Source organism: Erinaceus europaeus, chromosome 3 (assembly GCF_950295315.1).
Source record: "Erinaceus europaeus chromosome 3, mEriEur2.1, whole genome shotgun sequence".
Taxonomy (NCBI): domain Eukaryota; kingdom Metazoa; phylum Chordata; class Mammalia; order Eulipotyphla; family Erinaceidae; genus Erinaceus; species Erinaceus europaeus.
The window spans coordinates 156,604,185-156,631,244 of record NC_080164.1 but is presented as its reverse complement, the minus strand read 5'-3'; the positions used below and the strand labels follow the sequence as shown (position 1 = coordinate 156,631,244).

At 40.4% G+C, this 27,060-nt stretch overlaps 1 protein-coding gene across 3 annotated transcripts in view; it reads left to right on the top strand.

Moving 5' to 3' along the window:
- PGM2 (phosphoglucomutase 2) overlaps positions 1–22,058 on the top strand; it is a 43,380-nt gene extending 21,322 nt beyond the window's left edge. For 2 of the 3 annotated variants that reach the window (XM_007522793.3, XM_060188223.1), the window contains exons 9-14: positions 5,190–5,370; positions 5,459–5,552; positions 8,217–8,346; positions 9,893–10,082; positions 14,056–14,189; positions 21,058–22,058. In XM_007522793.3, the coding sequence (XP_007522855.1) occupies positions 5,190–5,370; positions 5,459–5,552; positions 8,217–8,346; positions 9,893–10,082; positions 14,056–14,189; positions 21,058–21,160 (832 nt within the window). In that variant the 3' untranslated portion in view covers positions 21,161–22,058. The remainder of the gene's footprint in view (positions 1–5,189; positions 5,371–5,458; positions 5,553–8,216; positions 8,347–9,892; positions 10,083–14,055; positions 14,190–21,057) is intronic. The other variant, XM_060188224.1, reaches the window with a different exon arrangement.
- The last annotated feature ends 5,002 nt before the right edge of the window (positions 22,059–27,060 follow it).

Genomic DNA, 27,060 nt, shown 5'->3' with positions numbered 1-27,060 from the left:
AGTGTGATGCCTCCAGTTCTGCTCTTTTTTCTCAAGATTGCTTTGGCAATTCTAGGTCTTTTTTGGTTCTAGATAAATATTTGTAGTGTTTGTTCTATTCTCCAAAAAAATGTGGTTGGGATCTTGATGGAGATAGCATTAAATTTGTAGATGGCTCTGGGTATTATATTCATTTTGATGATGTTAATTCTACCAACCCATGAACATGGAATATCTTTCCACTTCTTTGTGTCTTTTTCAATTTCCTTGAGTAGTGACTCATAATTTTCAGTATACAAGTCTTTCACTTCTTTGGTTACATTTACTCCCAGATATTTTATTGTTTTAGTTTCTATAGTAAAATGAATTGATTTCAAGATTTCTTTTTTTTTTAATTTTTATTTATTTATTCCCTTCTGTTGCCCTTGTTGGATTTCTGGATTTCAATTTCCTCTAGCTTAGTGTTTGCATAGAGGAATGCCACTGACTTTTGAATGTTAATTTTGTAGCCTGACACCTTACTGTATTGCCTGATGATTTCCAAAAGTTTCTTGCTGGATTCCTTAGGTTTTTCCATGTATACTATCATGTCATCTGCAAATAAGGAGAGTTTGACTTCTTCTCTTCCAATCTGTATGCCTTCAATTCCTTGCTCCTGCCTGATTGCTATGGCAAGAACTTCCAACACTATGTTGAATAATAATGGTGATAGTGGACAGCCCTGTCTGGTACCTGATCTGAGTGGAAATGCTTCCAGTTTTTCACCATTGAGTATGATGTTGGCTGTAGGTTTGCTATATATAGACTCCACTATCTTCAGGAATTTTCCATCTATTCCCATTTTTTGTAGTGTTTTGATCATAAAGGGATGTTGTGTTTTGTCAAAGGCTTTCTCTGCATCTATTAATATGACCATGTGGTTTTTGGTCTTGCTTTTGTTGATGTGGTGGATCACATTGATTGATTTAAATATATTAAACCAACCTTGCATCCCTGGGATAAACCCCACTTGGTCATGATGAACAATCTTTTTAATATACTGCTGTATCCGGTTGGCTAGAATTTTGTTCAGTATTTAACATCTATGTTCATCAGAGATATTGGCCTGTAGTTTTCTTTTTTGGTTGTGTCCCTGTCTACTTTTGGTATCAGAGTGATATTGGCTTCATAGAAGCTGGCAGGGAGTATTCCAGTGTCTTCAATCTTCTGGAAAACTTTTAAAAGTAGAGGTATTAGTTCTTTGAAGGTTTTGTAGAATTCATTTGTAAAACCATCTGGTCCAGGACTTTTATTTTTGGGGAGATTTTTGATAACTGTTTCAATTTCATTAGCTGTGATGGGCCTACTCATGTTATCCACTTCCTCTTTACTTAGTTTTGGAACTTGGTAGGTATCTAGGAAATCGTCCATTTCTTCCAGGTTCTCTAGCTTGGTGGCATATAGTTTTCATAGAAGCCTCGCATGATATGTTGAATTTCTGTGATGTCTATTGTGATATCTCCTCTTTCATTTATGATCTGATTTATTTGGGTCTTCTCCCTTTTTTGTTTTGTGAGTCTGGCTAAAGGTTTGTCAATTTTGCTCACTCTTTTGAAGAACCAACATTTACTTTCGTTGATCTTTTGTATGGTTTTCTTATTCTCAATGTTATTTATTTCTGCCCTAACTTTAGTGATTTCTGTCCTTCTGGTTGCTTTAGGGTTCCTTTGTTCTTCTTCTTCTTCTAGGTCTTTAAGATGTGCAATCAAGCTGTTTATTTGTGCTTTTTCTTGTTTCCTAATGTGTGCTTGTATAGCTATGAGCTTCCCTCTCAGTACTGCCTTAGCTGTGTCCCAAATATTTTGATAGCTTGTATCTTCATTTTCATTGAAGTCTCGAAACATTGTGATTTCTTCCTTTATTTCCTCGTTGGCCCAGAGGTTATTAAGAAGTGTACTATTGACCTTCCACATTTTGGGACTATTACTAATCTTTTGTTGATTGTTAAGTGTTAGTTTAATTCCACTATGGTCTGAGAAGATGCTTGGGATGATTTCATTGCTCTTAAATTTGCTGATGCTGTCTTTGTGGCCTAACATATGGTCTATCCTTGAGAATGATCCATGTGGATTTGAGTAAAATGTGTATTTCAGTTTCTTGGGATGAATGACTCTGAAAATGTCCAATAGTTCTAGTTTATCTATCTCTTCATTTAGCTCCCTTATTTCTTTATTGATTTTCTGCCTGGATGATCTGTCAAGTTGAGAAAATGTGTTGTTGAAGTCCCCTACTATGACTGTGTTGCTGTTAATATATTGTTGTAGCTCTTTCAGTAGACATTTGATGTATTTAGATGGCTTCTCATTGGGTGCATAGATGTTAATAATTGTTAAGTCCTCTTGATTGACTGATCCTCTGAGCATTAAGTAGTGTCCATTCCTATCTTTTTTTAATCTTATCTATTTTAAAGTCTATCGTGTCAGATATGAGAATAGCTGTTCCTGCCCTTTTTTGTGGGCCATTGGCTTATATGATAGTTTTCCATCCTTTCACTTTAAGTCTGTGTTTGTCTTGTTGAATTAGGTGGGTTTCCTGTAGACAGCATATTGTTGGGTTGTATTTTCTGATCCATCTTCCTACTCTGTGCCTTTTAATAGGTGAATTCAGGCCATTGACATTTATTGATATCAAAGATTGAAGATATTTTAACGCCATTCTTGTAGACTTTTAGAGTGTTCTGATATGTCCTATTTATGATGGTCTGACTGTTTATAGAAGACCTTTCAGAACTTCTTTCAGGTCAGGCTTGGTGATAGTTGATTCCTTCAACTGTTGCTTGTCTGAGAAGGTTTTGATGCCTCCATCTAGTCTGAATGACAGTCTAGCAGGATATAGTATTCTTGGTTGAAAGCCTTTCTCATTGAGCACTAGATAGATATCTTGCGATTCTCTTCTGGCCTGTAGTGTTTGTGTGGAGAAGTCTGCTGCTAATCTTATGGGTTTTCCTTTGTAGGTGACTCTTTGTTTTTCTCTTGCAGCCTTCAGGATCCTTTCTTTATCCTTATTCCTTTCCATTCTAAATATGATGTGTCTTGGTGTCTTTAAGTCTGGGTTAATTCTGGGTTAATTTGGGACCCTCTGGGCTTCTTGAATCTTTATGTCTTTGATGTTGTCTAGACTAAAGAAGTTTTCAGCTATTATGGCCTGAAGAATGCTTTCTTCCTCTCCCTCTCTTTCTTCCTCTGGTAAGCCAGTAATGCATATATTGTTTCTTTTGAAGTCATCCCATAGGTCTCTGTTGCTGTTTTCAGCATCTCTTAATCTCTTTTTGAGATGTCTTACTTCTTTTTTAGTTGTCTCTAATTCATCCTCTATCTTGCTAATTCTGTCTTCAGCCTCAATGATTCTATTCTCTCTGCCCTCTACTGTTTTCTGGAGTTCATCTATTTTGTTTCCCTGTTCTGATACTGTTTTAGCTTGTTCAGCTAGTTGTGTTCTTAGCTCAGCTATTTCAGCTTTCAGCTCTCTAATAACCTTGAGATAGTTAGTGTTTTCTTCCAGAGTCTCATTTGTTGTTCCTGTATTTCTGATTACAATTCTTTCAAACTCTTTACTAACTCCTGTGATTATTTCCTTAGCTAATGTTTGGATGTTGAACTCGTTATTTTGTGCTTCACCCTTTGGGGGGGGCTTTTAGCTGGAATGTTGTCCTGGTTAGTTTCTCCAATATTTCTTCTAGTTGGTTTACCCATTTTATATATTATGTTATGAGTTCCCTCTCTTAGTACTTTTCAAATTACTGATCACTATTTCCTGGATTGACTTGTGTCTAAGGTAATTAAAGGGTTAACAGTGATGGAAGTTAACAGTTGTTTCAATAGTATTTTAGTCCCTGAGTTGGAGCTCAGTGATTTAAAAGCCCCCTTTTTTTTTTTCTCTCTCTCTGTAGGCTATGGGAGACTGAGGGCTTCTAAACTATAAGTAGGCTTCTGAGCTTAATCACTGACTCCTGACCAAGAGATAAGTCAGGATGTGGCAGAGATAGTCCAGTGGTTATGCAAAGAGACTTTCACAGCCCCACAGCTATGCCACCGACGTATAGGTCTTCTCCTGAGTTTCCCGGTTAGATCTCTGTCCCCCGGTGTCCCTCCCTGCCGCTGCTCCAGATTCTGAGAGCAGCCGCAATGGAGATTCAGAGTTGCACTTGGTGAGTCTCTGGGGAGTCCTCTCCTCCCTTCAGCTGTCCCCTTGTTGGTGGAACAGATTAGACATGGTGTCTCAACTGATAAACCGCCGGATTGTTACCAGCCAGTTAGTCTCTCCCTAGGCTCCTCTCTGTCACCAGCAATGTGTGTTTGCACTCACCGGTGATTTGGTGATTTGGTGGGTTCCTGTAGTCGTTCTAGTCCTGTCTTGTTGTGGTCCCAGGTGGTCTCCTTTGGTATTTCTAGTTGATCCGGGAAAGGAGAGGAGAAGTCAACTTCTACTTCTACTCTCAGAATCAATTCCTCAAGCCCTAGAAAGGCATTTCTATAGGGTATTGACATTGTGTTAAAGATTAATAAGTGGTAGGGCTGGTGTAGAGTTAGAGAAGTACTGGCTAAGTAACTTATATTTATGTTTTAGAAGCAGTGGGATGCCAAAGATTTAAATGTTGTTATGATCAAGCAGGTTCAATTCTAATTCAGTTTCTAGAAAGTTACACTAAGGTTACACTAAGGTGATAGGTATATAGGAGATAGGTGATAGTGTGAGATATCCTTGTAGCCACCGGGATAAGTCACATGTCTATTCTCTGATGTCCTGATCATTTTAGTGCTGAACTTTGTCTTAATCTGGGTCAAGCTGTCACTGTCTCAGCATCAGCAGTACTGACCAGACTTTCCTAAATCAGAGAGAGACACCTGCAATTATATGTGGGGGCATCTTGCCAGCATATTTCTGTTAAGTTTAACATCAAAGCCTTTGCTGAAGACATGTCTGAAAGCATCATGCGTCATCACTGAGATCCAGGTGCACTTCAAAGCAAGGACATGTTTTTGGTCAGGCTGATTGAGAAGTGGTAGTCAGACACCTCTGACCAGACATTTAAACAAGATAGCAGTAGTCTTGCAGAACTACTACTTTGAGGCTGGTATGACTAGCTGTCCTGTCCTCTTACAGGATCTAACATCTGTCTTAAGGATTACTGGAATGCATAGGTTATTATTGTATTATGTTTTTACTTTCAGCGGCGAATGGAGAGTATTTTCAGGCAATGAGTTGGGCGCCCTTTTAGGCTGGTGGCTTTTCACTTCTTGGAAGGGAAAGAACCAAAGTCACAGTGCCCTCAAAGACACATACATGCTGTCCAGTACCGTCTCCTCCAAAATCTTGCAGGCCATTGCCTTAAAGGAGGGTTTTCACTTTGAGGTAAGGTGTCTGGGAGACATGCTTTTTCCTCTTTTTACTTTGCACTGTAGAAGATCTAACAGGTTTCTCTTCTGGTCCATCTCTTTAGGAGACATTAACTGGCTTCAAGTGGATGGGGAACCGAGCCAAGCAGCTAATAGACCAAGGGAAAAATGTCTTGTTTGCATTTGAAGAAGCTATTGGTAAGAAGTGATAATGATAACCACAAGATTAGGTAACATGTAGAATGTAAATAAATAGGAAATGGCTTGGATTTGGTCTTGGGTACAAAAAATTAGCGGCAAAGCCAAGGCAGCACATTTTGCTCTGCTTCTGTGACACAAAGAGCCTTGAATGTTCCTGACAGCTCATACTTTTTTTTTTTTAACCTAAAGAGAATCGCAAACAAAGCACCCAACCACTAATGTCATAAAGCAAATCCTTTCCCACCAGATGACAGGAAACTGTGGCATTCTGCACATTTTCTGCTGGCAGCTTTAGAACTTATATATTCGGGGAGTTGTGTTATTTTCTCAACTGTGCTTGAGAATCAGGCCTAATGTACTCCTCCCCCGAACCAGTGCTGCCTGAAAGTCTGTCCAGAGGAAAGAAGGAGGAACCATTGTGGTGCTTTCATCTAAGCAATTGTCACCTGAAAGGACAACCCTAACTCCAACCAAAATGTCTGAGAAATGCTTGTCTTCAGTTGTTAGCATAAATGAGCAGAAGGCAAGCTAGCTATAGAAACTGGAAAGTCAGGTGTTTGTGCCAGAAATATGTTAGTTATGAGATTAGTAGAAGCTGCTATGCTGTATGTATATATCCTGTATTTTCCATACTCTTCTGATAAGTCAGCTTTTACTCTTGTCAAAACTGGCAATTATATCTTTTTAAATTTTTATTTTATTGAGAGAGAGAGAGAGAGACTGAAGCACAGTTCAGCTCTGGCTATGATAGTGCTGGGAACTGAACCTGGGACTTCAGAGCCTCAAGCATGAAAATCTTTTTTTTTTCTTTTTATTGCCACCAGGGTTATTGCTAGGACACGGTGTCTGCATGATGAAACCACTGCTTCTGGTGGCCATTTTTAAAATTTATCTGATAAAACAGAAAGAAATTGAAAGGGAAGGAGGAGATACAGAGGGAGACAGATATACCTTCGGTACTTGGTTCACCATTCATGAAGCTTCCCCCCACAGGTGGGGAGCAGGGGGCTTGAACCTGGGACTTTGCTCATGGTTACATTTGCTCTTAACCAGATAATCCACTTCCCAACTCCCCATGAAATGGCCATTATGCTGTCTCCCTGCCCCAATTATATCTTTTTACAATTCTATTTTATTTTATTTTTTTAATTTTTTTACCAGAGCACTGCTCAGCTCTGGCTTCTGGTGGGGGGGGGGGGCGGGGGGCAGGGGATTGAACCTGGGACTTTGGAGCCTCAGGCATCAGAGTCTCTCTGCATAACTATTAACATAACTTAAAATAGCCCCAGTGCTATTTTATTTTTTTGCTGTTGTTTTTGGTTATCACTGGGACTTCACCACTCCAGGCTGACTTTTTCAGATAAATAAACAGAGATAGAGAGACAGACAGAAAGACACTACAGAATTAAAGTTTCCGTCAGTGTGCTGGGGGCCAGGTTCTAACCTGGGTCATGCCCATGACAAAGCAAGTGCACTAGACAACAAGTGAGCTATCTTGCCAGTTTTTAGAGCTGTAGTGGTATTTATTTTGTTTTACTTTTTTTTTGCCTCCGGGGTTACTGCTGGGGCTCAGTGCCTGCACTTCTTCTTCTTCTAGCGTTTGCCCTTCTTCCGTAGCCAGTTACCAACAAATCCATGACTCCTGGAGCCCATTTTTTTCCCATTTTGTTGCCCTTGCTGTTGGCATTATTATTATTGTTGCCACTGATGTCATTGTTGTTGGATAGGACAGAGAGAAATGGAGAGAGGAGGGGAAGACAGAGAGGAGGAGAGAAAGATAGAGACCTGCAGATCTGCTTCACCGCCTGTGAAGCGACTCCCCTGCAGGTGGGGAGCCGGGGGCTCGAACCAGGATCCTTCCGCCGGTCCTTGTGCTTTGCGCCACGTGCGCTTAACTCACTATGCTACCACCCAACCCCCTTGTTTTACTTTTTAATAAACCAGAGTATCACCCCAGAATTGTTGGTGTCCTACTTTGTTTTTGTCTTTCTTGTTGTAGTGTGGTGCTGGGACTGGAGCCCAGGACTTCATGTACACAAAACATGTTTTCTGCCTCTAAGCTATCTCCCAGCCCTCTGTAAATTGATTGTAATGTTTGTAAAATTTTTGTAGTTGTAATTAATTGTAATTGTATTTTTTGTTTACAATTCTTCAGCAAATATGTATGTCTATCAGCTGCACAGTGTCTCAGAAATTAATGGTTAGCACATACCTTAGCCTACAGCTATTTATATAGATCTAGTTAGGTAACTACACACAAAATTATAGGCTAGATGTGATTATCCCATGTCAGAATGAACAGTGAATTCATAAGAACTGTGGGGATTCAGAGAATGCTAAATAAAAAAGCACTAACTAGAAAAATTGGAGATAATTTCAATTAAAATAGAAGAATTTGGCCTGGACCTAGGAAATGAGCATGATTTGAGAGGAGGTGGGGGAAGAATTATTCTCCTTACAGATTATTCAGCAGTTACTTCTAGAAGGCCGACTATGTGCTAGGCTTTGGATTAGACTGTTAAGCATGATCATGATAAATGAGAGGTGTCCATATACCCAAACTGTTCAGCCCCTTATACAACAGACTGACTGAATGAATATAGGTTTGTGTTGTAAAGGAACTCACTGCTGAGGGTATGTGGATGACATGTTTTTCTACAGGATATATGTGTTGCCCTTTTGTTCTGGACAAAGATGGAGTCAGTGCCGCAGTCATTAGCGCAGAGCTGGCTAGTTTTCTAGCAACCAAGAATTTGTCTTTGTCGCAGCAGCTAAAGGCCATCTATGTTGAGTAAGTTTCTGTTAACTCTGGTTAATTATAATGACACAATATTTTGAATGTTTTTTTTTCTTTCTTTTTTAATGTGTACTTGGGATACTAATCTTCTCTCAAGCATCCTTTCTTTGGTTTCTACCTCAAGAAAATATCTCAGCAGTTCTCAGACTTGAACAAACTTCGGAATTGCCTGGTTGTCTGATTAGACTGCCAAGTACTACACCCCAATCCCTGATGTTTCTAAGTAGATCTGGGGTAGGGACCACGGATTTGTCTTTCTAGCAAATTCCCAGCCCATGATGGTGCTGTGGTCCTACTCAGAGAACTACTATTTGCTTCCTAGTTTGATTTGCCCTATTCATTGCAGATTCAAGAGGTGTTAGCTGTAAAGCATGAGTCTAAGTTTTGTTGGTTTATATTTGTTATGATAACTAAGGAAAAAGGATCATCCTTTCCTTTTGATGCTTAACTACCTATTAACAACTACCACTGTCAAGTGCATTCATCCTTAATGTATAAGGTCATGAGTCACAGAAATGGTCAGTTGGAGAATGTGATTTTAGGTGTCCAATATAAAAAAAATTTTTTTAATGTGTTTGTGAAACATCTGTTTATTCTTTACAACTATCACTCAACTCTGACTTTGTAATACAAAATAGCCACAATTAGTCCATGAGGTCATGGACCTGATGTGACTGCCCCGATAAAACTTATACCTACAGATATAATCAAAATAAGATAAAATGCATGCTATCAATACTTAAGAATATTGGCTAAGTCGTCTTCTTCTAGCGTTTGCCCTTCTTCCGTAGCCAGTCAACAGCGTCAGGTTGAAAGCTGTCAGGAGCTGCTTGTTGCTGGCTTTGAAAGTGACTGGGATCCATGTGGATTCAGTCGGCTAGGAAGGATCGTCAGTTTCCCCAATGAATGGGTACTCACGGGATGCACCACGAGAAGGTCGATCCAATGCATCCCATTGGCTAAGTTTCTTCTTCTTCTAGCGTTTGCCCTTCTTCCATAGCCAGTCAACAGCGTCAGGTTGAGCCTGATGTAAAGTTTGGCTAAGTAAAAACAAAGAACTAGTTTAGAAACCTACAGGGGGTTATTGTTCTTCCTCTTTTTCATGCTATATTATTCCTTTGAAGCCAGTCATAGTTATTAGTCTCATTTACTTTAGAATATACTGGTTCTGGGGAGTCGGGCTGTAGCACAGCGGGTTAAGCGCAGGTGGCGCAAAGCACAAGGACCGGCATAAGGATCCCGGTTCGAACCCCGGCTCCCCACCTGCAGGGGAGTCGCTTCACAAGCGGTGAAGCAGGTCTGCAGGTGTCTGTCTTTTTCTCCTCCTCTCTGTCTTCCCCTCCTCTCTCCATTTCTCTCTGTCCTATCCAACAATGACAACAACAATAATAACTACAACAATAAAACAACAAGGGCAACAAAAGGGAATAAATAAGTAAAATAAATATTAAAAAAAAGAATATACTGGTTCTATATGTTCTGTGTATACTAGGTAAAGTTATTTCTACCTAATTTTGCATACGTTTTATTTGTTTGCTAGGTATGGCTACCATATAACCAAAGCTTCATATTTTATCTGCCATGATCAAGTCACCATTAAAAAATTATTTGAAAACCTTAGAAACTATGATGGAAAGAATAATTACCCAAAAGCTTGTGGCCGATTTGAAATTTCTGGCATTAGGGATCTTACAACTGGCTATGATGATAGCCAACCCGATAAAAAAGCTGTAAGTATTGTCTGCTTTTATCAAACCCTTCTCCATTTACATTTTTCTACATGTCAACAAGCCTAACACCATCACATATTTAATTGAGGGCAATGTTACACACTTAGCTAGAAATATAAATGAATGATAAGTGAGACGTATAAAGTTAAAAAAAACCTGGACTAGATAAAAAGATTAAAAAAAAGGTTCCACAGGCCTTCAGGGCTAATGTCCTCATGTGACACATGAGGAAATCAGCATTTTGTGTTGTTTTCTCTGGGCTGGCTTCTCAGGCGGGAGACGACCAGAAACTCATGGCTGAGCTGAGAACGCAGTGTAATCTTTATTTACGAGCGGGCAAGCAGTCCAACAACCTAATCATAACACGATCCTGTCCTGCCTTTTTCTCCTCCAGCGGCAGCGTCAGGAACCAAAGAAGTATGTAGGATAGGGGGAGGGGAGAAGCAAGAAGTGTGAAAAGCCAAGGACTAAACCAAATCTCCGGGAGGCAGGGGGAGCGAGACCAAAACAATGTAACAGAATGACCATGTAAATAGACCACAAGGTCAAGCAATGTAACAGAAGGGATCCCAGAAGCAGAACTAGAAGCATACCAACAATTTTGTTCCCTCCATCTTGTTCCCCACTCTGCCTGGGCCAGGGCCACATGCCCACTGGGCTGGACACATAGCTGTCATCCTGGGAATGCCTTTCACCACTCAAGTGAAGAAATTGAGATCCTTACACTTGAACTCTATGCCCTCCTCTTCTTATATTTACTTTTCCCAGATCACATCTTTTAGAGACATCAAGATCAAAAAATGTCTTATTGGCCCCCATACTTTTTGTTACTCAGCTTCAGGTGTTGCAGGGTCACATTCACAAAGGACCTGCGGTGTGCAGAAGATGTTGCATGTGGCTTCCCCCACCCCCCCAGTCCTTTTTCCTGTGACATACCATTTTCTCTGTGGGAAGATTTTTAGGATCTTTCTACTCAGCCTTGGATTCTGAAATTCAGTTATACAAACTTTTAAAAAAATTGACCCAGAGAAATTGAGAGGGTATGGGGAAATACAGTGATGGAAAGCAAAGGATACCTACAGCTCTGCTTCACCACTTGTGAAACTTCCCAGCTGCAGGCGGTGACCAGAGGCTTGAACCTGGGTCCTTGAGCACTATAATATGTGCCACCTCCTGGCCCCACGGTGGTATTATTTTTATTAGTGATTTAATAATGATTGACAAGAGGGGTACAGTTCCATACAGTCCCCACCACCACCAGAGCTCCATATCCCCTCCTCTCCATTGGAGGTTTCCCTATTCTTTATCCCTGTGGGTGTATGGACCAAAGATCTATGGGGAGCAAGTAATATATTTTTAAGATTGGTTTTATATATTATTTAATGAGTAAGACCAAAGCACTACATGGTTTTATAAAGTGCTGAGGATGGAGCCCAGGATTCAGACATGCAAAGCATGGGCTCTAGCTATTGAACCTTCTTCCAAATATGCCTTAATATAGTTCTCTTTTACATTCATTTCTCCAGGTGGTGAAGTACTTTGTGGGTCTTTATTGGTTATTTAGTTTCCTTACTTAGAGTTCTGAGAATTTTTCTTGATTTTTCTGCTAACGGAAAGGTTCTTACTGGTTGTTTGCAAAAAAAAAAAAAACCTCACCCCCTACATTTTCTCTTCTTCGTTTCACAATAAATTTTTAGTTATGGAGCCTTAGATACTGACTGTCCAGAACTGATATATTTTTCCCTGTTTCTCTCTCTTCATTGTCTCTGAATCTTTTTGTCCTCCTTTTGGAAAGATTTCCTCATAATGAACTTTTGGTTCTGCTGGCTGTTGGTCTTGTCTTCAAGGATACTACAGCTTTCTTTAAAGTGTATATTTTTGTTTCTCTGTATTGTCTTTACTTTTCTTTTTCACCAGAACACTGCTCAACTCTGGTAATGTAGTGCTGGAGATTGAACCTGGGACCTGGGAGCCTCAGGATTAAAAGTCAGTTTGCATAAACATTATGATATCTACCCCCACTTTTATTGTCTTTATTTGTCTGCTTCAGAGTTTATATTTTATCAGGTATCTTTTCTTCCTGGTGATCCTTCATTGCCCGTTGCATGCTAAAAAGCTGGTTGGAAACTCTGTGTACACACATAAGCTCTGTCAATTGATATGCTTCATTCTAAAGAGGCTGGGTAGTTCACTAACCTTTACATGGGGCATTAGCAGGGCTAGCTGAGAAAGCCTTACTTTCACCATGGCCTCTTGCCTGAGGACTGTCATCTGGAAGGCTGGCTCCCTGGAAGTGGTGGAGAAATGGGGGGGGGGGGTTTTGGCGTATAGGCACAGAGTGCTGGCATTTAGTCAGTCACTCTGTGTATTCTGACTTGATCTCTGTTCTCTTCATACACTGGTCTCCACAGCACCTGGTGTCCCACGCAGTTCCCAGCCTTGTCTGGCTCAACTACACCAGAGAATTAAACCATCTCCTGGTATTGAGTGGCTGTGGGCAGAGGGTGACTTAGGAGGGTCTTATGGCTCCTTTCCGATGCCACCTTTGCCACCACCCTGCCCTTAGCAGAGCTTAGTGACCGCAGGTAGTGAGTGAGCTTTGAGAGTTTTGTAGAGTAACTGACTTGGTTCCAGTCTCTCCTACAGAGGCTTAGCTGTCAGTGTTCAGTGTTTCTTCTGACTCATGCTGCTCCTCCATCTGTTTCCAACTTCCAGTATTGGTTGGTCACCCAATCAGCTGCTTTTTTTCTCTTCTTCTGTGTCCTTGTGTTTGCTTTTGCATTTTTCATATTCTGTCTCTTTAGGAGAACTTGGGAAGGAATCAGCTAGCAATACATCTCCTAGAAACTTTTATATTAAAAAAAGAAGGTTCTTGGGAGTCGGGCAGTAGTGCAGAAGGTTAAGTGCACGTAGCGCAAGGACCAGTGTAAGGATCCCGGTTCGAGCCCCTGGCTCCCCACCTGCAGGGGAATCTTCACAGGCGATAAAGCAGGTCTGCAGGTGTCTACTATCTTTCCCCCTCTCTGTCTTCCCCTCCTCTCCATTTCTCTCTGTCCTACCAAACAATGATGACATCAATTACAACTACAATAATAACTACAACAATAAAGCAACAAAGGCAACAAAAGGGAATAAATAAATATTTTAAAAGAAGAAGAAGAAGAAAGGTTCTTAAAGGCTGGGGAGATGGTATAGTAGTTACCCAAAACGTTTTCATGCAGAGGCTCTAAGGTTCTAGGTTCAATCACTGATATAAAAGAAAGAAAGGGAAAAAGGAAAGAACAGAAGTGGTCCAGGATGCGGAACAACAAAAAGCACCACACCTTCAGCATGAGGTCCTGAACGTTGTCCCCAGCATCACATATTCCAGACACTCTGGCTCAATCTCTCTTATAAATGAATCAGTCTTTTTCTTTTCTTTCTTTTTTTTTGAATCAGTCTTTTTTATAAAAAAAAAAATTAAAGCACCTCTATTGACTGTTTAAAGTGAAATAGGATCTAGTATTTTGTGAGCTTTTTGCAATGCGCTCCCCTCCTCTCCAGCCCCCAAAATAATGCATTTCAATTATGGTAAAACTTTTGGAGATTGCAATAATAGAACTAGAAAAGTAAAAAGCCAATATAATAGGTTACTTATTTTTCACAACTTAATCATATTATTATTAGTATACAGTAGTTTATCCACATGAGTTCTGTTAACCTAAAAAAATATTCTTGTGCTTGGAGAGTTGACTCAAGAGGTAGAGCATATTCCTTGTATGCATATGAGACCATAGGTTCAATCCTGGTATCACCTATGACAGAAATAAAGTGCTCTGGTTGCACATAAGGTAAGTCTTTTTAAAAATAGTGTTGTTTTCTAACCACGAGAGTTGACCACTTTTATTTCTTGCTTATTCAGGGAAAACTAGCCTGATCAGAATAGTCTATGTTATTACTTAAATGTATAATGCATATATAAATAAATTCCTAGGTTCTCCCTACCAGTAAAAGCAGCCAAATGATCACCTTTATGTTTGCTAATGGAGGTGTGGCCACTATTCGGACCAGTGGAACAGAGCCCAAAATCAAGTACTATTCGGAGCTGCGTGCCCCCCCTGGAACTAGGTATGATGTGGTTACAGCTACCCCGACTTTCATTCTCTGTATTTCCTAGTTGGTGCCACTCAGATGCTAAGTCACATATTTCACGGTGTAGTTTAATTAGGAATGTTGTTTCAGAACCTACATAAAGACATATGATAAGCACAGACACTTATCCTGGGACAAGTGTGTCTTAACTTCCTACAGCATTACTTCACTTCTCTCCTAACTTTCTTTGTAGAGGGAAATTTCATTCTTAATCGCCATGATAATAATGAAACTTCTTGTTTCAAGTATGTTCTGCTGGAGACTAACTAGCTAGCACCAAGATATGTATGTATGTGTTTAATTATATATTTATTTATGAGAGAGGAGAAGGGGAGAGATAGAAAAGAAAATCACTCTGGTATATATGATGCCAAGGATCCAACTTAGGACCTCATGCTTGAGGGTCCAACACAGTCCACTGTTCCACCTTCCAGATAACACAAGAGGTTGTCTTCTCTCTCTCTCTATCTCTCTCTCTCTATCTCTCTCTATCTCTCTCTCTGATGTCATGTATTAAATCCACTGCACACACTTGACAAATATCTTTGAGTACATGCTGTGTATAAGTCTGTGCTAGGTACTAGGGAGTGTGTCAGAAAGAGTAATTTATTCCCCCCTCAGGAATTTTAAACTTTATTTAGGAAAACTGAGAACACCCACATGTTGGAGTACACATGGGCGGTGAGAAATAGAGAAGGATCAAGGAGGCTGGGCGGTAGTGCAGCAGGTTAAACGCATATGGCACGAAGTGCAAGGACCCTCTCAAGGATCCGGGTTTGAGCACCCTAGCACCCCACCTGCAGGGGGTCGCTTCATAAGGGGTGAAGCAGGTCTGCAAGTGTCTGTCTTTCTCTCCCCCTCTCTGTCTTCCTGTCCTCTCTTGATTTCTCTCTGTCCTATGCAACAACGATAATAATAACAACAGTGATAAACAACAAGGGCAACAAAAGCGGAAAAATAACCTCCAGGAGCAGTGGATTCATAGTGCAGGCACCAAGCCCCAGTGATAACTCTGGAGGAAAACAAAAACAAACAAACAAACAAACAAACAAAAAACGAGTCCCAGTGATAACCCTGGAGGTAAAAAGAGAGAGAGAGAGAAGGATCAAGAGAACCATTTGCTCACATATCAACAGGCCCAACTCAGCAGAAAGGAAGAACAACCACACCAGTTTAAGACCAGTTTATATAAGCTTCCAAGTCCCACCTTCACTTCATTACCATTTCCAGAAAGAGCTCCGATCACCAGGCAAGGTGATAGCACACCTGCTTGAGGGCACATGTTACTCTGCGCAAGGACCCAGGTTCAAGCCCCAGTCCCTACCTACAGTGGGAAGCTTCACAAGCAGTGAAGCAGTGTTGTAGGGGTCACTCTCTCACCCTCCCTACTTTATCCTCTCTCCTCTCAGTTTCTGTCTGTCTCTAAAAAAAAAAAAAAAAAAAAAAGCTTTTAAATAAATAAACTAAAAATAAAGAGTTCTTGTTACCAAAGAATTAATGTTTGTTTTGGGAGCTTCAGTATTATGCTTTTGTGATCATGATGGGTTTAAACTGGTAACTTTTCAATAACCATAATGTTTTGAACTTTTAACTATTGCAGCATATAAAATTATTACATGTAAATATGATATCACATACCTATTTAAAACTCAGTCAACTAGCACTTCCTATTCAGAAAAATCATTAAAAATCAGAATATTTAGAGTTGCCAAAATATTTCTAAGGTCAGTTAAAGCAAGATAGTCCACTATAAATAAAACATGAGACACATCTGCAACATGAAATCTGCTAGACTTATTTTCCAACAATGAAAAGAAGCAAGTAAAAGGAATCCTTTTTTTCTTTTGTCTTTTTTTTAAATTGATTTAATTATGAATAACAAGTCTGTTGGATAAGAGGGATACAGTTCCACACAGTTCTCACTACTAGAGTTCTCCATCCCACCTCCTCCATTGGAAGCTTTCCTATTCTTGTAAAAATGAATTCTAATGATATATTTTACTTAGTAATTTCAGATGTTGCTATAACATGTAGTCCTTATCAAAATTATTGACCTCTTTCACATTTTTCCCACCAACTCTTCAAGATTTATTAAATATCTTATACTTATCACATAGCTTAATTAGAATGCTTTTCCAGAAATACTTGATATGCATTTGGATTCCATAGAATTTACAGTTGAAAATGTGAGTTTTGATAGCTAGATTGTCCACAGCATCTAAAATCAGCAAGCCAGTAAAAGATGATTAAGTGCTGCAAATTAGGACAGTGAAAGAATTGTTCCATTTCAGTAGGCAGGGGAGGTGACTGTTGATAGCAAGGAGAGAAATACTACAGCATAACTATAATGCATGGTCACAAGAACATGAGATATTTGGCATTCTATTCCTAGGTGGAATCTGAGTCTCTTGAATAAAAGCTCCCATCCAACAGTCAGAGTCATGATAATGTCTCTCAAACATCAAAATGACAGTCAGATATATTCAAGATGCCATAAGACTGTACTACAATCCTTATCTATTGACAAAACCTTTTTGTGCTTGGAGGGCACAGACTTAACTATCAACAGTTTGCACAAATATATTAGACAGTTAATATTCTATTTTCAGTTGTGAATATTTTATTGAATATTATGTATCAGCATTGCCTTGTGTGTTTAAAAAATAATGTTTGCTAATTTCTTAAGTATGGTTTTCCATGGACATCTTTTTGTAATTCTGTTTTTACTTATTTTCCTATGGTCTCCGTTGGAACCACTCTGCTCTGCTGTTACAGAGAGAAAACAACCATAGACAGGAATATGTGGGGGCTTGGGCAATGGTGCAGTCGGTTGAGTGCACACATTACCATTTGCAAAGATCCGGGTCCAAGCCCCTGTTCACCACCTGCAGAGGAGAAGTTTCACGAGTGGTGAAGCAGGTCTGCAGGTGTCTGTCTTTCTCTCTCACTCTTTATCTCCTCCTCCCCTTTCAATTTCTCTCTGTCCTGTCAAATAAAATATAGAAAGGGGGAAAAAAGGAAAACTAGCTGCTGCCCCAGTGATAATCCTACTGGCAATGAAGAGAGAAGGAAGGAAGGGGGAAGGATTGGAGGGAGGGAGGAAAGTGAGTGTGGGTAGATTTCAGTACAGCTACTTAGTTGACAAAAACAAGCCACAGTTTGCCTACTCTGATCTATACTCTGTAATTAACTTTTTACAATATTTGGTCTGTCTCCGTATGTGTGATGTGTATATATATACATGCATATACAGAGTATTTTATTTCCTGAGCCTTTTGGAAGTAAATTGAGGGCTTCAATATGTGTCTCCTAAAAACCCCATGATTTTTTACACCTCAATATCTAGATGATGATTATATCAGTCAGCTAGGCATATGTATTTTAAAGTTATTAGTAGGGCTGGAGATGGCTCACCTGGTATGTTCTGTGCACACTTTCTCATGCATGAGGACCTATGTTCATCCTCTGGAACGTTGCAGGAGCACCATGTACAGTATCGGGAAAAGCTCTATGAACAGTGGAGCCCAGCTATGGTGTCTATCCTCTTTCTGTATCCTCTCTTTTTCTTTGAAATTAAGAGGGGGTTGGGGGGAGTCAGCTGGATGTAGTGAGATCACTCAGGTGCAAAGCCCCAGTACCAGAAAAAGTCATTTAGTTATGTGACTTCTTGAGAACTGTTACTTCCTTCAAAGCATATTTATAGAGATGGAAAAAAAAAAAAGCCTGTGTGATTCATATGCACTTATAAAGCATAATTACTTTATGTGTTACCAGTGGTGGTAAAAATAATTATAATGATGACTAAATGTATTGGGGTTTATGGGCCAGATTCTGTGCTAATTGCTTTGCATAATTTATCTTAATCTATATTATAACTCTCTTGAGATGGCAAAGCTTTTATTCCAGTTTTACAAATGAGGAATCTGGGCCATGGAGAGGCTAAACCACTTGCCCAAGGGCATGCAGCTAGGTAGGAGAGCAGGAATTAATGTCTGTAATAAAATGGATTGTTTTCATGGTACTGTTTAGCAATTACAGTGTAAGAAAATGAACTAATTATATGGATTACCATCTCCATCAAACTTAAGTTTGTTTGTATTAAAGATGATCGAAACTGAAATAGTGAAAGTTGGAAATATGAGACTCAGTGTTTCATAGCTAGCTTTTTTGGTTTGAAGTCCTTATGGTAACTCACATGATGCCAGTGATGTGACCCATGAGCTACTAGAAGCCTGGGTAGTTACAGATGGATTTTCTCTGTTCCTGACCTTCCAGCTGTTTGTATAGAATGAGTTTTTAGGAGTCAGGTGGTGGTGCACCAGGTTGAGAACATATGTTACAATGTGCAAAGACTAGAGTTTGAGCCTTCACTCCCCAAGTGCTGGAGGAAAGCTTTGCGAACAGTGGAGTAGTCTGCAGGTGTCTCTCAATCTCTTCTTCTCTCCCCAACTCATTTTTCTCTCTTAGCTAATAAAAAGGAGAAATGGCCTCTAGGAGTGGTAGAGTTGTCGTGCAGGCATTAAGCCCCCAGCAACATCCCTTGTGATGAAGGAAGGAAGGAAGGGAGGGAAGGAGGGAGGGAGGGAGGGAGGGAAACTAATGATTTCTACATGATTAAAAACTTGATCTCCTTAGAGGGATCCAGCCCCCTGGATCCTATTTTGATTTAGTTCTAATTCTTTTTTTCTTTTAATATTTATTTATTCCCCTTTGTTGCCCTTATTGTTTCATTGTTGTAGTTATCATTGTTGTTGTCATCACTGTTGGATAGGACAGAGAGAAATGGAGAGAGGAGGGGAAGACAGAGAGGAGGAGAGAAAAATAAAACACCTGTAGACCTGCTTCACCGCCTCTGAAGCAACTCCCCAGCAGGTGGGGAGCCAGGGGCTCCAACCGGGATCTTTAGCACAGTCCTTGCGCCACGTGCGCTTAACCCGCTGCACTACCACCGGACTCTCGATTTAGTTCTAATTCTTTAGATATGGAGGTAGAGTAAAAATTGTGGACACTGGGCTTCCGAGTTCCTAGTGTGTGACTTGTAGGCCCACTAGGAGGCTCCCCAGTTCTGTCTAGTCTAGGAAGACCTTCGGGACAGGCTGCAGCCCAGCTCCCAGTGGTTAGAAGTTCAACAGGATCAGGGAGATTTGTATGCTGGATGCTGCAGGCTTCACAGTGACATCATCTGTAAAAGTTCAGCCTGATTTAGTAACAGCTGGAGTCACAAAAGTTTACTGTTCTGTGTGAAGTGCAAACACATCACAGATCTGTTTAGACCAAATATTGTGTTTCTTTTAAATGTGTATGAGAAGTGCAAAGGGATTTTTTTTCATTTCTTTATTGGGGAATTAATGTTTTACATTCGACAGTAAATACAATAGTTTGTACATGCATAACATTTCCCAGTTTTCCATATAACAATACAACCCCCACCAGGTCCTCTGTCATCCTTCTTAGACCTGTATTCTTCGCCCCCCGACCCCCACTCCAAGTCTTTTACTTTGGTGCAATACGTCAATTCCAGTTCAGGTTCTACTTCTGTTTTCTCTTCTGATCTTGTTTTTCAACTTCTGCCTGAGAGTGAGATCATCTCATATTCATCCTTCTGTTTCTGACTTATTTCATTTAACCTGAATTTTTCAAGGTCCATCCAAGATCGGCTGAAAACGGTGAAGTCTCCATTTTTTATAGCTGAGTAGTATTCCATTGTGTAGATAGATATTCCACAACTTGCTCAGCCACTCATCTGTTGTTGGACACCTGGGTTGCTTCCAGGTTTTTCACTATTACAAATTGTGCTGCCAAGAACGTATGTGTACACAGATCTTTTTGGATGGGTATGTTAAGTTCCTTAGAATATATCCCCAGGAGAGGAATTGCAGGGTCATAGGGTAGGTCCATTGCTAGCCTTCTGAGAGTTCTCCAGACTGTTATCCACAGAGGCTGGACCAATTTATATTCCCACCAGCAGTGCAGGAGGGTTCCTTTGACCCCACAACCTCTCCAGCATTTGCTGCTGTTAGCAAAGGGATTTTATTATTTTTATTTTTATTTTATAGCAGAGACTTAGGGAAACCCCTTTAGAAATAATGGATATTGTCTTTGAATTGTTTTTGTTCTGTTTTATTCTGGGGGGATCCTTGCCAACAGATATGTACCCATACTTAAGTGACCAAAGTTTTGGTTTGTCTGGTTATCCCTCCTCTTAAGGTTCAATTTCAGTATTACTTGACAATTGTAGGTAGAGCTTTTTATTTTAATTTTTTTTGTCTCCAGGTTTCCTCCTCCTCCTCCTTTTTAATTAATTAATCAATTAAATTATTTATTAATTTATTTTTAACCAGAGTACGGATCAACTCTTGCTTATGGTGGTGCAAGGGATTGAACCTTGAACTTCAGAACCTCAGGCATGAGGTTTGCACCACTTTGCATAGCCATAGCTAGCTACGCCCACTCCTCCTCCTCCTTCTCCTCCTTATTCTTCTTTATTTGATAAGAGAAAGAGAGAAGAGAGAAGAATTGAGAGGGAAGGGAAATAGGGAGAGAGAGAGAGAGAGAGAGAGATCTGCAGCACTGCTTCACCACTCTAGTTTTCTACCTACAAATGGGGACCAGGAGCTTGTTTATTTATTTATTTATTTTTACTAGAGACAGAGGAGAATTAGAGAAGAAGAGAGAAGGGAAGAATGAGAGGGAGAAAAAGAAAGACACCTGCAGCACTGCTCCATCCCCCCCCCACAGGAACCAGGAACTTAACATCAATATATGTAGAATTTAAAATATGTTTTGAAATACCTCTTTGAAAGACCACTGATCTGAAATTCCCTCTCCCCTCCTTCTTTTCCAGTGATCCTGAGCAGCTGAGGAAAGAACTCAATGAATTAGTCAGCGCTATTGAAGAACATTTTTTCCAGCCACAAAAATATAACCTGCAACGAAAAGCAGAGTAAATGTCCCACCGTTGAGCTGAATAGCATTTGCCTACATTTAAGATGAACCTCATTTGTTAAGCAGTATTTTTGATGGCCAAGTGATTTATACCATCACTACAAGTATTTATATTTTTTTTTACATAGATCTCTCATAGCACTATGTTTGATTTTTAAAGTGAATAAAAAGCTGGTGAAACCTTACAAACCAACATTGCTCTAAAAAGTTGAGCCTGGGTAAAGTCAGATCACAATGATTCTTTTTCTGCCCGGTGTCACAAAAGGCCAAACTCTGCTACATCAGTTTTTGTATTACTAAACATCTATTTTATATATGCATATAATCCAAGGAATATTTTTACTTCATCATGGACACATTTTATATCCCTGGAGATGGTGGTCAGCTCTAGTAGGCTAAGACTCAGGTCTCTCACAGAGAACCGTCACTTTAGTGTTGGTGTTTCATTTAATGGGGGCATTATCTGAATTAAAAGATGCAGACTTTAGGGGCCAATGAGATAGCTCATCTGAGAGAGGGCCTGCCTCGCCATGTGCTTGACTCAGGAATCAGCCTTTGTACACCACATGGGACACTTCCCATGCTGTGGTCTCTCTATATCTATCTGGAAAAAATCAATTCAGAGCAGTGAAACTCTGGTGAAAAGGAGAGATGGATTTTAGAAATGATCAACTTTTAAAAAATGACTTTTAACAATATATTGTAGTGAATGTGCTTTAGTTAAAATAAATGATAGGTCTTCTCTATAATTTGTTGTGTCTATTGTCATTGAAAAGCTAGAAAGCCTGTATCTCCCTCTCTCCCTCCCTGTACAGTTATTACTGCCATATGTGGGCCAGTCATCTTTCATGTATATACATATATCAGTTGCTTATAAAATAAATTTTTTTCTTATATTTATTTTCCCTTTTGTTGCCCTTGTTGTTTTTATTGTTGTTTTAGTTGTTATTGTTGTTGATATTGTTGTTAGGACAGAGAGAAATGGAGAGAGAAGGGGAAGACAGAGAGGAAGAGAGAAAGAGAGACACCTGAGACTTGCTTCACCGCCTGTGAAGCGACTCCCCTGCAGGTGGGGAGCCAGGAGCTTGAACCGGGATCCTTATGCCGGTCTGTGCTTTGCGCCATGTGTGCTTAACCCGCTACGCTACCACCTGACTCCCCAGAAAGTAAAATTAATGAACAGCTTAAATGTGTTCATGTTTTCTGTTCAGTGTGTTAATATTTATTTTCTCTTTAACTCTTTGATCATTTAATTATTTGAAACTTGAAAAGTCATTTAATTTTTTTTACTTTTGCATAGTTTATTATAATTCTTGATCCTGATCATTTCTAGACCTGGATTCCCACACTTAGTCCACCACCACTCTTATTCCTATGCAATCAAAATCTAAAATCAGACTTAATTACAATGGATTTCTTTTTTTTTTAGGTTCTTAAATTTAGTCTGTGCCTTCTACTTTTTTTTAAAAATACTCTTTTTTATATATTTATTTATTTACTCCCTTTTGTTGCCCTTGTTGTTCTATTGTTGTAGTTATTATTATTGTTATTGATGTCGTCGTTGTTGGGTAGGACAGAGAGAAAGGGATAGAGGAGGGGAAGACAGAGAGAGGGAGAGAAAGAGAGACACCTGCAGACCTGCTTCACTGCTTGTGAAACAACTCCCTTGCAGGTGGGGAGCCGGGGGCTCGAACCGAGATCTTTATGCCAGTCCTTGCGCTTTGCGCCACCTGCACTTAACCTGCTGTGCTACCGCCGAACTCCCTGCTTTCTACTTTCTTCATTAAGTAATGGCCTTAAAACTTTTGAAAATTACTTCTACTGAGTATAGGACTAAGCTGTTCTTTATTTAGTTGCATTTGATGTCCTTTTCTGTTGTTAAAACTAGTGATTACTCATTGTTGATTTAAATAATCATGAACAGTTTTGGAAGAATGTAATACTAACAGTCCTATTGATCCGAAACTGAGAGAGACTGCCGTGCAGGAAGAAGTGCAGGCCAACTTCATTTTCTTTGTGGTCTCTGAAATAACCACTCTTCCTCTATCAGAACCAATAAAGAGTGCTTCATGTTGATATGCCCTAATCATTGTGGTATTAAGGGGAAGTATTCTTGTTTAGTGATGTTGGAATCTCATTTAAAAATAAATGCTACAGTAACCGCACATGTTTGATGGGATTCCTAAAAGGATGGCATCTAAATTGTATTTATATTTTCTGTATCCTAAGAGATTGGCTCCTCAGAGCTCCTTGTGCATTTATTCATGTGTTTACTGACTGAGTCATATTTGAAGCCTGCCATGAGTCCTACATGCTGGCAGTAAGTGTGCAGTTCTGATCTCAAACTATCAGTGATCTAGCAGGAGGACTAATGTATGTACACAGATGTATGAACAAGAGAGTGCGCTAATGAAAGTAAAGCATTAGAACAGCAGGCAACGGTTCTCAGATGCCTCTTGGGGACTTGCCTTGTTTTAATACTGTCAAGTTCAAATTCATAACCTTGACTTTGGAGGCTATTTGCATGGCATTTCCCTGCATTACCTCTTCATCCATTCTTGCTGCAAGCATATTTGTGTAGGATTGCTCAGCCCTTGAGAGATGGCACACTTCTTAACAGAAGAGAATCAAAATTTAAAATCACATCACTTCTATAGACTTCTCCAGGTAGGCAAAGTGCATTTGGGGCAACTGGGAGAGAAGGATGCCAGTCCAGAGACCTGAGACCCTCCAGCACAGTCCTGTGGTCTCCAAGATGGACAGCAGTGTTGGAAACTTGGCTTCTTGTGACCAGGTACACTTCCTTTCTTGGCTCCTTAAAAAGAAAATTTGAGAAACAGTGCTGTCAGCCACCATTCATGTTAGTCCATTTAAAACTACTTTGGTGTTTTTCCCAAACCCGGTGCAGCATGGAGTTGGGCATATGGGCTGAAGATCCAGTTCTAGGTTTAATAGCTTTTTGAAACCATTCCAAAATGGCAGCGTACAATATCCAAAGGGAAGTTAGGACTGCCGCTTACAGTGATAAAGATCCTTGCGATGTTCTTAAAATTCAACACTCTGAAGGAGCACACCTCAGCTGAAAAAGAAAACCTCGGGGTGGTAAAAGGGATAAGTGCTCTGTCATTTGGGAAAACAAAGTCAACTTCAGGTGGAAACTGGGGCTAATTATCTCCTTTGCTGGCTTAACAGACTGTTCACTCCCCAGGGCGTAATCACTGGTTCTGTGCCCTCTGAAAGCTTTTGTTTGTTGTTCATGGCATTAACTGCCTGAAATATAGGATGACAGAATTCTCTCCCAACCTCTGGTCCTATAAAACCACCAACCCACTTGGACTTTCCTACCTGGATTTTTTTTCAAATTGCAATCCATGGAGCCTAACACCAAACTAGGCCTTGCCCTCAGTGTGAATCAACAATGGTAGTGTGAATCAACAATGCCATTCTCCGAAGGCAACACACTCTACCACTCAAGGATGGTGGATCCTGAAATTAGTGCAGCCTGGAATGTTCCTAGCTGTGACCACAGAATGAAAGCACCGACCTACAGGGATGCAGAGGTTACATAGGCTCCTGTGCTGAATATAGGCCCCAGATCAAATCCATGGGATTTACAGTTAACAATATCTATATACTTTTCTCATATTTGAGAGCTACTCTCTTCCATGATCCAGCTTTCTAGTCCTTTTTCCAACTATGACACTATCTCCCCAGACAATACCATGGGTATGTCAGCTATCAGGCTCAGGCAAAAACTAATAAAGTCATGGGTCTCTTGGAATATACCTAAAATAGACCTACTAGCTTTTTCCAAAATGGAGCTCTGCAAATCTTCATCTGCAATATTCTTGCCTTTGGGTTCATGATTAGTCAACAACTTGTTCTGCTTTGTATCTTAACTCTTTTTCGACCACCAGGTTCCAGATGCTACCATGGTGCTAGCCTGACTTCCCTGGGCAGACGACCCCACCAATGTGTCCTGGAACCCTGCCTCCTCAGTTCCCTACCCCACAAGGGAAAGAGAGACAGACTGGGAGTATGGATTGACCTGCCAATACCCATGTTCAGTGGGGAAGCAATTACAGAAGCCAGACCTTCCACCTTCTACATCACGTAATGATCTTGGGTCCATACTCCCAGAAAGATAAAGAATAGGAAAGCTTTCAAGGGGAAAGGGGGGGGAAAGGATACAGAGTTCTGGTGGTGGAAATTGTGTGGAATTGATCCCCTCTTATCCTATGGTCTTGTCAATATTTACATTTTATAAATAAAGAGAAATTGGTTTTTCCCATTCAGTTTTCCAGCTGCCCTCTCATTCTTATTTTATAGAATGTGAAAGACAGACAGGGGGAGAAGGAGAGGGAGAGGCACCTGCAGCACTACATCATTGCTCTTTAAACTTTCCCCCTGCAGGTGGGGGCTGGGTGCTTGACTCCAGGTACTTGTGCATGATAAGCTCTATTTGTTCTACTGGGTAAGCCACCATCTTTCTAACCTGTTACAGAGAATTTCAAACATGCACAAAGAATAGTACTCTGGACCAAAAAGAGCCCATCCATCAGCACCCCAAGAAAGCAGATCTTCAACCCACAGCCAATCTTGCTACAATCTTATTAACACAGGTCATTCCCCATCTTGCTACAGGACAATCTTGAAGCAACTCCCAGACTTGTCATTGTGTATGTCAATGTTTCAACAATTATCTGTAAAGATAGAACGTAGACACACAGCCAGACTGTGGAGAAAGGGCTCACAGTCCAAGCCATTATTTCCATGAGAGTCTGAGCGGGTTGACCCCGAGCCCCCTCTCTGAAAGGCAGTAGGCTGGTCCTCCTGACCTCGTGAACCTCGATGGGGTGCCTTCCTGTACATGCTCCCGCATTCCCTTTGAACAAGAGCCACGAATTACTGTGTATGGCCAACCTGAAACCCACTGAAAATATCCTGGCCTTGTTCTACTGCCCCCATTCCCTCCCTTCCCCTGCCGCTTGTAATCCATCCTTAGAGAAAAAGGCTTACCTATGCATTGTGAGCTCATGATGGGATCCTGTATGGTAACTTCCCAGCTAAGATCAAACACCTGACAGGTCAAGATTTAACTCTGCATTGTGTGTATGGCTTAATGACTATCTTAACCTCTCTCAAACCTTTTGGATATATCTACTTGCTTATATCCCCCAATAAACAAGTTGTCCATGAGGCTTCCCGGACCTGGTCGTGTGCTTCCTTCCTCTCTGCACACTTCACCCTCATCACCAGGGCCCCCCTAGGACTCTCAGGGGCTGCCCCAGTCTCCACCACCAGTGGCCAAGGAGGCAGAGAGCCCAGGACAACCCGCACCAGACTACCATTATCACACCTAAAAATGCTTGCAATCCCTTCAAGTTATCAATTACCCGTGCAACATGCCACCTTCCCCATTTGTCTCCTGCATGCTTTGCACTTTGAAATCATCCACTTAATGAATTTGCTTAGTAGGTCTCTTAAAGACCGTTAAGTCTATAATCTCTCTTCTAATTTTTATTTGTGGGTTATATGTATAGTGGGTTACAAAATTATAGGATTATAGGTTTCACACCACACCCACCATCAAAGTTCTGTGTCTCCACACCCCGCACTTCCCAAAAATAGCCACCAGTTCTCTAGATTCCACATATGAATGAGACCATCCGGTAGTGGCTTTTCTTTACTCATTTCGCTAAGCAGAATTTTTTTTTCTTTTTTTTTTTTTTTTTTTTTATTTAAGAAAGGATTAATTAACAAAACCATAGGGTAGGAGGGGTACAACTCCACACAATTCCCACCGCCCAATCTCCATATCCCACCCCCTCCCCCGATAGCTTTCCCATTCTCTATCCCTCTGGGAGCATGGACCCAGGGTCATTGTGGGTTGCAGAAGGTA